The sequence below is a fragment of the Coregonus lavaretus genome, assembly GCF_964263955.1.
Source record: "Coregonus lavaretus genome assembly, chromosome: 34".
Classification (NCBI taxonomy): Eukaryota; Metazoa; Chordata; class Actinopteri; order Salmoniformes; family Salmonidae; genus Coregonus; species Coregonus lavaretus.
In genome coordinates this window covers 2739182-2753644 of record NC_140021.1, presented here as the reverse complement: position 1 = coordinate 2753644, position 14463 = coordinate 2739182, and the positions used below count along the sequence as shown (strand labels likewise).

Here is a 14463-nt window from a genome sequence, read left to right as displayed (position 1 = left end):
GCCTCTCCTGTGAAGTAGTGACGTGCCTAGTTTCTTCCAACGGGTCACATTTATCCAAAGCGACTTACAGTCATGCATGCATACATTTTACGTATGGGTGGTCTCGGGAATCGAACCCACTATCCTGGCGTTGCAAGCGCCATGAGCGACCAACTGACCTACAGCAGACCACTACCCAACCAGAGTTGAACCATGATCGGCCTACACACACTGCACACCCACCATAGCCCTCCATGACTGCAGATGCCCATCCCTTTGAACTCTATGGACCAAATGTTGACTGTGATACTAAAAGAAGCATGTATTTAATTCAAAACCTCTCATTATGCAACATTTTACAAAATCGTATCAAAGTTTGACAGATTAGCAAATTTGCATATGTTAAAGCAGGTGCAGTGACATGCCTGTGTTTTTGCTCCAGCAGTGTCTAACAGTACAATACCAATACACAAATAATTCCCCCCTAGAAAAAAGAAGAGACAAAAAATTCAGAAATATCAGAACGAGCACTTCTTGAGAAGGATGTGATCATTGATGTGAATACTAACAGCATTCAGAAAGTATTCACACCCTTTATTATTTCCACATTTTGTTGTGTTACAGCCTGAATTTAAAATTGATTAAATTGAGATTTTGTGCCACTGATCTGCACACAATACCCGATTTTAATTTCAAAGTGGAATTTTGTTTGTAGACATTTTTTGCAATTAATGGAAAAAAAGTGAAGCTGAATTGTCTTGAGTGAATAATTATTCAACTCCTCATTATGGCAAGCATAAATAAGTTCAGGAGTAAAAATGTGCTTAACAAATCGCATAATAAGTTGCATGGACTCATTCCATGTTCAATAATGGTGGTTAACATGATTTTTGAATGACTACCCCATCGCTGTACCCCACACATACAATTATCTGTAAGATCCTTCAATTGAGTAGTGAATTTCAAGCACAGATTCAACCACAAATACCAGGGAGGTTTTTCAATTCATCCCAAAGAAGGGCACAGATTGGTAGATCTGTGTAAAAAATAAAAAAAGATATAAAAAAATAACAGACGCTCAATATCCCTTTGAGCATGGTGAAATTATTAATTAGACTTTGGATGGTGTATCAATACACCCAGTCACTAAAAAGATACAGGCACCCTTCTAACTCAGTTGCCGGAGAGGAAGGAAACTGCTCAGGGATTTCACCGAGGCCAATGGTGATTTTAAAACAGTTAGAGTTTTAATGGTTGTGATATGAGAAAACTGAGGACAACATTGTAGTTACTCCACAATACTAACCTAAATGACAGAGTGAAAAGAAGGAAGCCTTTACAGAATAAAAATGTTCCAAAACATGCATCCTGTTTTCAACAAGGCACTTAAGTAATACTGCAAAAAATGTGGCAAAGAAATGAGCTTTTTGTCCTGAATACAAAGCCTTATGTTTGGGGCAAATCCAACACATCACTGAGTACCACAGTTCATATTTTCAAGCATGGTGGTGGCTACATCATGTTATGGGTATGCTTGTCATCGGCAAGGACTAAGGAGTTTTTTAGTCTGAAAAGAAACAGAATACAGCTACAAGCACAGGATAACCTGTTTCAGTCTGCTTTCCAACAGACACAAATTCACCTTTCAGCAGGACAATAACCTAAAACACAAGGCCAAATCTACACTGGAGTTGCTTACCAAGATGACCATCGAGAGCATCCTGACCGGTTGCATCACCGCCTGGTATGGCAACTGCTCGGCATCTGGCCGTAAGGCGCTACAGAGGGTAGTGCGTACGGCCCAGTACATCACTGGGGCCAGGTTTCCTGCCATCCAGGACCTCTATACCAGGCGGTGTCAGAGGAAGCCCAAAACATTGTCAAAGACTCCAGTCACCCAAGTCATAGACTGTTCTCTCTGCTACCGCACGGCAAGCGGTACCGGAGCGCCAAGTCTAGAACCAAAAGGCTCCTTAACAGCTTCTACCTCCCCATCCATTTGTTTTTACACTGCTGCTACCTGCTGTCTATTATCTATGTATAGTCACTTTACCCCTACCTACATGTACAAATTACCTCGACTAACCTGTACCCCCGCACATTGACTCGGTACCGGTACCCCCTGTATATAGCCTTGTTATTGTTATTTTATTGTGTTACTTTTAATTATTTTTTACTTTAGTTTATTTGGTAAATATTTTCTTAACTCTTTCTTGAACTGCATTGTTGGGTAAGGGCTTGTAAGTAAGCATTTCACGGTAAGGTCTACACCTGTTGTATTCGGCGCATGTGACAAATAAAGTATTATTTAATTTGAATGTCCCTGAGTGGCCTAGTTACAATTTTGACTTAAATCAGCTTGAAATCTATGGCAAGACTTGAATGGCTGTCTAGCAATGATCAACAATTAACTTGACAAAGCTTGAAGAATTTTGAAAATAATAAGCAAATATTCAAACAATCCAGGTGTGGAAAGCTCTTAGAGACTCAGAAAGACTCTCAGCTGTAATCGCTGCCAAAGGTGCTTCTAACATGTATTGACTCAGGGGTGTGAATACTAGATATTTAATTTTCAATAACGGCGCAAACATTTCTAAAAACATGTTTTCACTTTATCATTATGGAGTATTGTGTGTAGATGGGTGAGAGAAGAAAAAAAGATTTCATACATTTTGAATTCAGGCTGTTACACAACAAATTGTGTAATAAGTCAAGGGGTATGAATACTTTCTGAAGGTACCTGTGGTGCTGATGTTTAGGCCGAGGTAGGTATAGTTTTTTGTTTGCTCCATGGCAACGGTGGCAACGGCAAAGATGGAATTTGTATTTGTGGTCCTGGCAGCTGGACCTTTTTTGGAACACCATCATTTTTTTCTCACTGAGATTCACGGTCAGGGCCCAGATCTGACAGAATCTGTACATAAGACATAGGTGCTGCTGTAGGCCCTCCTTGGTTGGGGACAGAAGCACCAGATCATCAGCAAACAGTAGACATTTGACTTCAGATTCTAGTAGGGTGCTGCAGACTGTTCTCGTGCCCTCGCCAATTCGTTGATATACAGTACCAGTCAAAAGTTTGGACACACCTACTCATTCAAGGGTTTTTCTTTATTTGTAGTATTTTCTACATTGTAGAATAATATTGAAGACATCAAAACTATGAAAGAACACATATGGAATCATGTAGTAACCAAAAAAGTGTTAAACAAATCAAAATATATTTTATATTTGAGATTCTTCAAATAGCCACCCTTTGCCTTGATGACAGCTTTGCACAATCTTGGCATTCTCTCAACCAGCTTCACCTGGAATGCTTTTCCAACAGTCTTGAAGGAGTTCCCACTTATGCTGAGCACTTGTTGGCTGCTTTTCCTTCACTGCGGTCTGACTCATCCCAAACCATCTCAATTGGATTGAGGTTGGGGGATTGTGGAGGCCAGGTCATCTGATGCAGCACTCCATCACTCTCCTTCTTGGTAAAATAGCCCTTACACAGCCTGAAGGTGTGTTGGGTCATTGTCCTGTTGAAAAACAAATGATAGTCCCACTAAGCCCAAACCAGATGGGATGGCTTATCGCTGCAGAATGCTGTGCTGCCATGCTGGTTAAGTGTGCCTTGAATTCTAAATAAATCACAGACATTGCTTTATCTTGGCCAGGTCGCAGTTGTAAATGAGAACTTGTTCTCAACTGGCTTACCTGGTTAAATAAAGGTGAAATAAAAACATTGTCACCAGCAAAGCACCCCCACACCATAACACCTCCTCCTCCATGCTTTACGGTGGTAACTAAACATGCGGAGATCATCCGTTTACCCACACCACGTCTCACAAAGACACGGCGGTTGGAACCAAAAATCTCAAATTTGGACTCCAGACCAAAGGACAAATTTCCACCGATCAAATGTCCATTGCTCATGTTTCTTGGCCCAAGCAGGTCTCTTCTTCTTATTGGTGTCCTTTTAGTAGTGGTTTCTTTGCAGCAATTCGACCATGAAGGCCTGATTTACACAGTCCCCTCTGAACAGTTGATGTTGAGATGTGTCTATGACTTGAACTCTGTGAAGCATTTATTTGGGCTGCAATTTCAGAGGCTGGTAACACTAATGAACTTATCCTCTGCAGCAGAGGTAACTCTGGGTCTTCCATTCCTGTGGCGGTCCTCATGAGAGCCAGTTTCATCATAGCGCTTAATGGTTTTTGCGACTGCACTTGAAGAAACTTTCAAAGTTCTTGAAATGTTCCGTATTGACTGACCTTCATGTCTTAAAGTAATGCTTTTTTGAGCTGTTCTTGCCATAATATGGACTTGGTCTTTTCCCAAATAGGGCTATCCTCTGTATACCCCCCTACCTTGTCACAACACAACTGATTGGCTCAAACGCATTAAGAAGGAAAGAAATTCCACAAATTAACTTTTAACAAGGCACACCTGTTAGTTGAAATGCATTCCAGGTGACTACCTCATGAAGCTGGTTGAGCGAATGCCAAGAGTGTGCAAAGCTGTCATCAAGGCAAATGGTGGCTATTTGAAGAATCTCAAATATAAAATAGATTTAGATTTGTTTAACACTTTTTTGGTTACTTCATGATTCCATATGTGTTATTTCAAAGTTTTGATGTCTTCACTGTTATTCTACAATGTAAAAAATTGTAAAAATAAAGAAAAACACTTGAATGAGTAGGTGTGTCCAAACTTTTGACTGGTAGTGTATAACTTTATTTTACTTTTTGGCTTCAGATTGAACATTGACCGATTTCAGGGAAAAGTGGGCTCATGTCAATTACCCATCTGCCTGTGCTTGTGTTCCTAAAGATTTATAAGCCATAGCTGAGTCGTTTAGCCACTAAATACGGGATAAGCTCCCCCTTGATTATTTTTCTTTGGATTACATGCATTTTAGATTCACAAATGCTGAACGTAATCTAAAATGGTGGGATTTTTTTTCACTCTCTTCTTCGCAGACAATGCTGACAGCCATATCAATGAGTGCCATTGCTACGAATGGTGTGGTTCCAGGTAGGTCCACTGTGGATAAACGGTACATTTCTACATTTCTACTAAATAGAATTGGTCTGCCATTTCCTTCACCTCAAGAATTTTAACTGAGAAATAAGATGAAATCGTTTAGAGAGTTGGGATTCCAGCACCAGAGGAATCAGTATCTAACACTACACCCCAAAGTGAGTTTACTCTGTGGGCCGTGGTTCTGACTCTGTCCCCCATTGTTGTTGGTCTGTAGCTGGAGGCTCCTACTACATGATCTCAAGGTCGCTGGGGCCAGAGTTCGGCGGGGCTGTGGGGCTCTGCTTCTACCTGGGGACCACCTTTGCTGGCTCCATGTACATCCTCGGTACTATAGAGATTCTATTAGTGAGTATCCTTTGCAAAGATACTGTAGTTTTTACTACTACCTCATCTGTATACATTTAATACATGAACGGATAAAAACACTGCCTGATGAGGCTGGTATCTGAACCTTCCAAAACGCTGTACCCTACTGTACCCTACCCCCCCGTCTCCCTTCTCCTCCCAGACCTACATTGTGCCTAGTGCGGCCATCTTCAAGGCGGAGAAGAAGGAGGACGAGCCGGAGGCTCTGCTCAACAACATGCGGGTGTACGGCACCTGCTGCCTCACCCTCATGTCCCTGGTGGTTTTCGTGGGGGTCAAGTACGTCAACAAGCTGGCCCTGGTCTTCCTGGCCTGTGTCATCCTGTCCATTCTGGCCATCTACGCCGGAGTCATCAAGACCGCCTTCGAACCGCCAGACTTCCCGTAAGTCTAGTCTAAACTCACAGCCTTGTTTTAAAAAATACAACCAGAAACAACTAGAAGCGAACACGCTCACACACAAATTACTCTTGGTCTTACCTCCGATCATCAAGTCTCCTCAGAACATCGAAGGTCTCTGTTTTTTATGTTTGTGAAATTCTTTCAATGTTTCGTTCTACATCCTCCTCCCAGTATTTGCCTGTTGGGGAACCGCACGTTGCAGAACCACAACTTCGACCAGTGCTTGAAGACGATGGAGGTGGACAACGTGACGGTCACCACCAAGCTGTGGTCCCTGTTCTGTGACTCTCCAGACCTCAACGCCACCTGCAATGAATACTTCACTCTCAACAACGTCACTGTGATCCAGGGAATCCCCGGCCTGTCCAGCGGGGTCATCAGAGGTGAGAGACCCCCCCCCCCCCCCCCCCGCCCCCTTTCTTTGTGATTTAAATTATGTGACCAACTTTAATTGTGGGGTGAACATTCCCGTTATGTAAAGTTTGCCCACACTGCTAAAGCAATGCTCTTTCCCCCTCAGTCCTACTGACACCCTATCCTAATGTAAACCAGGATTACAATCAATTGTTTTTATTTGTAGTACATCATATAACGCTGTGTCAGTTCCTCTCAGGCTACTTACTATAGTACCCTTGAAGCTCTTATGAGAGTTAGATTAGGAAGATTCTGTGTGGCTCAGTTGGTAGAGAGTGCATGGCACTTGCAACGCCGGGGTTGTGGGTTCGATTCCCATGGGGGACCACTACTACTAGCAAATATGAAAATGTACGCACTCACTACTGGAAGTCGCTCTGGATAAGAAATGACTTAAAATGTAAAATGAAGATGTACAGGCAATGTGACAGGCAATAGAGAGTGATGCTTGGGAAGAAAGTCTCGTCCTGTGTTGAAGTGTTCCCTTGCTGGGACGACTGATACCAGGGATGACCTGTAAACACTTCTCTGTCTGGGGTTGGCTATCTGCTTTACACTATTGAGATGGACCCCATATAAAGAAGAATGCATCGGGTCCATCTCAATAGTGTTAACGAGTAGTGGAGACGGGGGAAGAATTCAGGACCAGGCTCCATGTCTAGTTTATTTACTGACAGGATCTTCTTTTATTGAATCCAATGATGGATGGGACTGTCTTCAATTCAATCAGCACAGTATCATCTAGATCCATCCTAGATTTACATTTTACATTTTTGTCATTTAGCAGACGCTCTTATCCAGAGCGACTTACATGAGCAATTAGGGTTAAGTGCCTTGCTCAAGGGCACATCGACAGGTTTTTCACCTCGTCAGCTCGGGGATTAGAACCAACGACCTTTCGGTTACTGGCACAACGCTCTTAACCACTAAGCTACCTGCCGCCCCTGTTTGTTTAGGCTGAGATGCAGGACTACCACAGCCGCCAGAACAATTGACATACTAGTGGGTTATCATAACATATTCAGGACATTCCCAAAACTCTTGACATTGATGTCCACTTTCCCATCATCACTTCCAAATTGCTCAAATTCCTTAAGTTATGGAATCAGGCGTTTGCAGGCGTGTGATTGATGAGTTCCATATGTACTGTGTTCTCCCTTCCTCTATTTCTCTTATCTCTCTCCTAACCACCCCTCCACCCCCTCTTCCTATCCCTCCACTTCACCCCCCCCACCCTTCATCTCTCCCCCCCTCTACAGACAACATCTGGGGGGACTACGGTCCTAACGGCATGTTGGTAGAGAATAAGCACCAGGCGTCGGAGCCGGCTGCAGACACCTCCCAGGACATCTACATGCCCTACGTGGCCAACGACATCACCACCTTCTTCACCCTGCTGGTGGGCATCTACTTCCCCTCCGTCACTGGTACGTTCACATGGACATCTACTTCCCCTCCGTCACTGGTACGTTCACATGGACATCTACTTCCCCTCCGTCACTGGTACGTTCACATGGGCATCTACTTCCCCTCCGTCACTGGTACGTTCACATGGGCATCTACTTCCCCTCCGTCACTGGTACGTTCACATGGACATCTACTTCCCCTCCGTCACTGGTACGTTCACATGGGCATCTACTTCCCCTCCGTCACTGGTACGTTCACATGGGCATCTACTTCCCCTCCGTCACTGGTACGTTCACATGGGCATCTACTTCCCCTCCGTCACTGGTACGTTCACATGGACATCTACTTCCCCTCCGTCACTGGTACGTTCACATGGGCATCTACTTCCCCTCCGTCACTGGTACGTTCACATGGACATCTACTTCCCCTCCGTCACTGGTACGTTCACATGGGCATCTACTTCCCCTCCGTCACTGGTACGTTCACATGGACATCTACTTCCCCTCCGTCACTGGTACGTTCACATGGGCATCTACTTGTAGAAAAAGGAGGAAAGGGAAGCGCTGCTAGGATACACAATAATGGATCTTTGTAGATAGAAGGTGCTCTTTAACCCATTACAGTCAAAGCCCTGTCTAATACGGGGGTTCTATTAAGATATATGGAGTTGTTTTAAGAAGGTCATACCAAGGATAATTTTGCTATTTGATTTAGAATTTTAAGACCCCTTGAAGTTTAAAAATAATAATTATTATTATAATTGATGAAAAATGTTATTTGGCCTTACTGCTTTTAGCCCAAACAAACGCATTCAATAACAGATTCATTACATGGAACAACAGATAGTCCCCCCCCAAAAAAATATAAAGGATGTTTGTTCTGAAGTGTCTGTCCTATATCTGAGAGGTATTAGTAGGATCAGAAAACATTTATGTTTTTGACATGTATTTATCCCCTTATTTATGGCACTAAACAGTCTCCATATATAGAGCAAAACAACATGTACGTGTTTGTGAGAGTCTCACCTTTCCACAGATGGGTCATATTAGTGTGTAGCCCAAACTGTTCGGACGCTACAGACAATTTTGTTTTCGGGATGTCTCATGGTCTGACAAACTCTGCTCTAGCTCTGTCACCTTTCACGGCAGATGCGGAAGTGCGACACCGGTGGATGCGGTGGATTGAGACTCATCCAATGCAAAAAAAAAAAGTGGGGATTTTTATGGAGATATGGGGTAGCCTGGGTCCTACCAGAGCGCAGATATTATAACACCTTCCTATTTCCCCTCCTCACAGGAATCATGGCTGGATCCAACAGGTCTGGTGATCTGAGGGATGCCCAGAAGTCCATCCCCATAGGAACCATCATGGCCATCGCCACCACCACCTTCATATGTATCCTTAATGACTGCAACAACAGCCCAGCCATAAAAGTGTCTAATAGGACAAATACAAGCACCCAGGGGCGCAACTTTCACTGGGGACATGTCCCCCACCACATTCTGAAATTGCATTTTTGTCCCCCCCCCCAGTTTTATCATTGGAAAATAAGGCAACGGTGAGCTTTAGGACCGTGCGGACGCCTCCGAGCAGTCGGGTAGGCTGTTTGGAGTGTTTATCTGACTGGATAAAAAATATATATATGCCCCCCCCCCCCCCCCCCCCACACTTCTAAAACCAAAGTTGTGCCCCTGCAAGCACCTACCAAATCATTATAATACATGACAAGTCAATGTGTTGTTATATGTCAACTTTAAACTGTAAAGTTAGGTCGTGTTCATTTGGGTACTCCCATAGCAAAACGTAGCAATGGTAATCGCAAATGAGCATTCTTTATTGGACAAGTCCAGGTAGTCTTTCCCCACTCTACTCCGTTTGGTGCTCAAATGAATGTGACCATGTTTTGTTTTTCACCTCTTTTGCCCTTCTGAGGCTAATTTCCTTAATGGCGCCACCCAGACATTAGTTCTGTCATACTGTTTGGCGCCTGCATCGAGGGGGTGGTGCTCAGAGACAAGTAAGTGCTGTTTTACTTTTCACACTTGGTATGAAAGCAGTACAAATGTCTTGTTTATTTGTTAATGAAAGCAGTACAAATGTCTTGTTTATTTGTTAATGAAAGCAGTACATATGTCTTGTTTATTTGTTAATGAAAGCAGTACAAATGTCTTGTTTATTTGTTAATGAAAGCAGTACAAATGTCTTGTTTATTTGTTAATGAAAGCAGTACAATTGTCTTGTTTATTTGTTAATGAAAGCAGCACAAATGTCTTGTTTATTAGTTAATGGAAGCAGTACAAATGTTTTGTTTATTAGTTAATGAAAGCAGCACAAATGTCTTGTTTATTTGTTAATGAAAGCAGTACAAATGTCTTGTTTATTTTTTTATAAAAGCAGTACAAATGTCTTGTTTATTTGTTAATGAAAGCAGTACAAATGTCTTGTTTATTTTTTTATAAAAGCAGTACAAATGTCTTGTTTATTTGTTTCGCCCCATGTGGACATTGAGGGAGAAATGCTCATCTGGATTGAAAACATGTGTTTCCCTTCATAAAGCTGTTTGTCTGAGCCACATCGTAGGGCCTTGTGACACACAGCATTATCAGGGGGAGAGTTCAAGTAAATTATACGGGGTACGCAATGGTCAAAGCTAGTGTGTGTGTCAAGCTGGCAAGGTTTTTCTCTGTTTCAGCAGTGTGGTTATGCATATCCCAGTGTGTGCATAGTATCTGAGTACTTTTCTAATGAATGCATCTTTCTGTCCTAGGTTTGGGGATTCGGTTAAAGGGAACCTGGTGATTGGCATCCTTGCTTGGCCCTCCCCCTGGGTGATTGTGATTGGCTCATTCTTCTCCTGCTGTGGAGCGGGTTTGCAGAGTCTCACTGGAGCCCCCCGGCTGCTGCAGGCCATCGCACGAGACGGCATTGTGCCATTCCTACAGGTCTGACACACACATACTGTAGATACACACACACACACACACACACACACACACACACACACACACACACACACACAGCGACTTACAAATATACACACACAAACTCTCTGGCTGTCCCTGTTTCCTAGGTGTTTGGTCATGGCAAGGCTAATGGAGAGCCCACCTGGGCCCTGCTGTTGACTGGTGGGATCTGTGAGATCGGTATCCTCATCGCTTCTCTGGACGCTGTCGCCCCCATCCTCTCCATGTGAGTACCCCCCCCCCCTATCCTCTCCATGTGAGTACCCCCCCCCCCCATCCTCTCCATGTGAGTACCCCCCATCCTCTCCATGTGAGTACCCCCCATCCTCTCCATGTGAGTACCCCCCCATCCTCTCCATGTGAGTACCCTCCATCCTCTCCATGTGAGTACCCTCCATCCTCTCCATGTGAGTACCCCATCCTTTTTCTGTGAGTACCCCCATCCTCTCCATGTGAGTACCCCCCATCCTCTCCATGTGAGTACCCCCCCATCCTCTCCATGTGAGTACCCCCTATCCTCTCCATGTGAGTAGCCCCATCCTCTCCATGTGAGTAGCCCACATCCTCGCCATGTGAGTACCCCCCCACCCATCCTCACCATGTGAGTACCCGCCCACCCATCCTCTCCATGTGAGTACCCCTCCATCCTCTGTCGCCTCCATCCTCTCCATGTGAGTACCCCCCATCCTCTCTATGTGAGTACCCCCCCATCCTTTCTATGTGAGTACCCCCCATCCTCTCTATGTGAGTACCCCCCATCCTTTCTATGGGAGTACCCCCCCATCCTTTCTATGTGAGTACCCCCCATCCTCTCTATGTGAGTACCCCATCCTCTCCATGTGAGTAGCCCACATCCTCGCCATGTGAGTACCCCCCCAACCATCCTCTCCATGTGAGTACCCCCCACGCATCCTCTCCATGTGAGTACCCCCCTCCATCCTCGCCATGTGAGTACCCCCCACCATCCAAGTACCCCCCCTCCATCCTCTCCATGTGAGTACCCCATCCTCTGTCGCCTCATCCTCTCCATCTGAGTACCCCCCACCATCCTCTCCATCTGAGTACCCCCCCATCCTCTCCATCTGAGTACCCCCCACCATCCTCTCCATGTGAGTACCCCGCATCCTCTCTGTCGCCTCCATCTGAGTACTTCCCCTCCATCCTCTCCATGTGAGTACCCCCCCCACCATCCTCTCCATGTGAGTACCCTCCCTCCATCCTCTCCATGTGAGTACCCCCCCTCCATCCTCTCTGTCGCCTCCATTGTCTCCATGTGAGTACCCCATCCTCTGTGAGAACCCCCCCATCCTTTCTATGTGAGTACCCATCCTCTCTATATGAGTACCCCTATCCTCTCTGTGAGTACCCCTATCCTCTCTGTGAGTACCTCCCATCCTATCTGTGAGTACCCCCATCCTCTCCATGTGAGTACCCCCCCCATCCTGTCTGTCGCCTCCATCCTCTCCTTGTGAGTACCCCCACATCCTCTCTGTCGCCACCAGCCTCACCATGTGAGTACCCCCCTCCATCCTCTCCATGTGAGTACCCCCCTCCATCCTCTCCATGTGAGTACCCCCCCACCATCCTCTCCATGTGAGTACCCCCGCATCCTCTCTTTCGCCTCCATATGAGTACTCCCTCTCCATCCTCTCCATGTGAGTACCCCCCACCATCCTCTCCATGTGAGTACCCCCCCTCCATCCTCTCCATGTGAGTACCTCCCATCCTCTGTCGCTTAATCATCCTCTCCATGTGAGTAACAGCCCTCCATCCTCTCCATGTGAGTACCCCCCCTCCATCCTCTCCATGTGAGTACCCCCCATCCTCTGTCGCTTAATCATCCTCTCCATGTGAGTACCCCCCTCCATCCTCTCCATGTGAGTACCCCCCCACCATCCTCTCCATGTGAGTACCCCCGCATCCTCTCTTTCGCCTCCATATGAGTACTCCCTCTCCATCCTCTCCATGTGAGTACCCCCCACCATCCTCTCCATGTGAGTACCCCCCATCCTCTGTCGCTTAATCATCCTCTCCATGTGAGTACCCCCTCCATCCTCTCCATGTGAGTAACCTCGCCATCCTCTCCATGTGAGTACCCCCCCACCATCCTCTCCAAGTGAGTACCCCTGCATCCTCTCTGTCGCCTCCATCTGAGTACTCTCCCTCCATCCTCTCTATGTGAGTACCCCCCTCTACCCTCTCCATGTGAGTACCCCCCCTCCATCCTCTCCATGTCAGTACCCCCCATCCTCTCTGTCGCCTCCATCCTCTCCATGTGAGTAACCCCCTCCATCCTCTCCATGTGAGTACCCCCCCTCCATCCTCTCCATGTGAGTACCGCCTCTCCATGTGAGTACCCCCCCACCATCCTCTACATGTGAGTACCCCCCCTCCATCCTCTCCATGTGAGTACCCCCCCTCCATCCTCTCCATGTGAGTACCGCCTCTTCATGTGAGTATCCCCCACCATCCTCTACATGTGAGTACCCCCCCACCATCCTCTCCATGTGAGCACCCCCCCTCCATCCTCTCCATGTGAGTACCCCCTCTCCATGTGAGTACCCCCCCCACCTTTCTCTGGGCTCCCGAGTGGGGAGCCCAGAGAAAGGTACTGCATCTCAGTGCTTGAGGCGTCACTACAGACCCCCTGGTTCGATTCCAGGCTGTATCACAACCGGCCGTGATTGGGAGTCCCATAGGGCGGCGCACAATTGGCCCAGCGTCGTCCGGGTTTGGCCGGTGTAGGCCGTCATTGTAAATAAGAATTTGTTCTTAACTGACTTGCCTAGTTAAATAAAGGTAAAAACAATTAATAATCTCCTCCTCCTTTCTTCTCTCACTCTTTAACCCCACTCTTCTCTCCCGGTGTCACACCTCTCTCTCCCCCTGTCTGTCTGACTTTCTCCCCCCTCTCTCCCTCAAAATGGCGGTTCGACTATGAATATCTAGTATGTACATATCTAGTATGTCCCACTCCTCCAAACTTTTTCTCCACCTACTCATTATCCTCTCTCTCTACTTTCCTCTCTTTCTTTCCTTCCCTCCCTCCCTCCCTCCCCTCCCCTTCCCTTCCCTTCCCTCCCTCCCTCCATCCCTCCCTTCCATCTACTGTAATGTAGCCTAATCATAGTGTTGCAGAACTGGTCTCTGGAGGTTTACTGACAGATGGTAGTCGTCTGTAATCTCATCTCTCCCTCATTGTATATTTCTCTTCCTGTCAGGTTCTTTTTGATGTGCTACCTATTTGTTAACCTGGCCTGTGCCCTCCAGACCCTGCTCTGCACCCCCAACTGGAGACCCCGCTTCAAGTTCTACCACTGGTAAGAGGAAACTCCTCTCTCTCACTTTATATGGTGATGCTGGCTGTTCTAATGCCCTCTCAAATTAGCACACAAAGCTTCACTGTTTTCTCCTGCTTCATCAAGTACTGTAGCAGTCTCTTGGGACTCTGTTAGCCTAGCAACAGACCTCCTAACTTTACCTGAGGAGGTTGTTATTGAGTTCAGTGCCAGGAACCCCCAGAGGATAGACACACACACACACACACACATTCATACAGATACACATCACACGTACGCATACAGACACATCACACGTACGCACACACACACACACACACGCAGATGCACATCACAAGTACACACACACGCGCACGCACACACACACACACACACACACACACACACACACACACACACACACATCTGGCACAAACACCCTATCCCGGGGGCCGGGAGTTATGGCAGCTATGGGCAGGGTGTTTCTATAGCCTAGCTAAGGAGCTTTGGCTCTGATCCCATGGGCGACTCCAGAAAGCAGGTCCCTGCTGGGCAACTGGTGTGCCTGAGGGAGCAGCTAGCTACCTGTCTTTACTGAAGGGGCAGCTAGCTACCTGTCTTTACTG

General features: G+C 46.2%; 1 protein-coding gene across 3 annotated transcripts in view; it reads left to right on the top strand.

Annotated features, from left to right (window-relative positions):
- LOC311109411 (solute carrier family 12 member 7-like) overlaps positions 1 to 14463 on the top strand; it is a 95134-nt gene that overhangs the window by 60492 nt on the left and 20179 nt on the right. For all 3 annotated transcript variants that reach the window (XM_084152276.1, XM_084152277.1, XM_084152278.1), the window contains exons 5-14: positions 4944 to 4998; positions 5222 to 5352; positions 5516 to 5757; positions 5947 to 6158; positions 7449 to 7616; positions 8893 to 8991; positions 9556 to 9613; positions 10364 to 10538; positions 10667 to 10785; positions 13781 to 13879. In XM_084152276.1, coding sequence (XP_084008402.1) covers positions 4944 to 4998; positions 5222 to 5352; positions 5516 to 5757; positions 5947 to 6158; positions 7449 to 7616; positions 8893 to 8991; positions 9556 to 9613; positions 10364 to 10538; positions 10667 to 10785; positions 13781 to 13879 — 1358 coding nt within the window. The remainder of the gene's footprint in view (positions 1 to 4943; positions 4999 to 5221; positions 5353 to 5515; positions 5758 to 5946; positions 6159 to 7448; positions 7617 to 8892; positions 8992 to 9555; positions 9614 to 10363; positions 10539 to 10666; positions 10786 to 13780; positions 13880 to 14463) is intronic.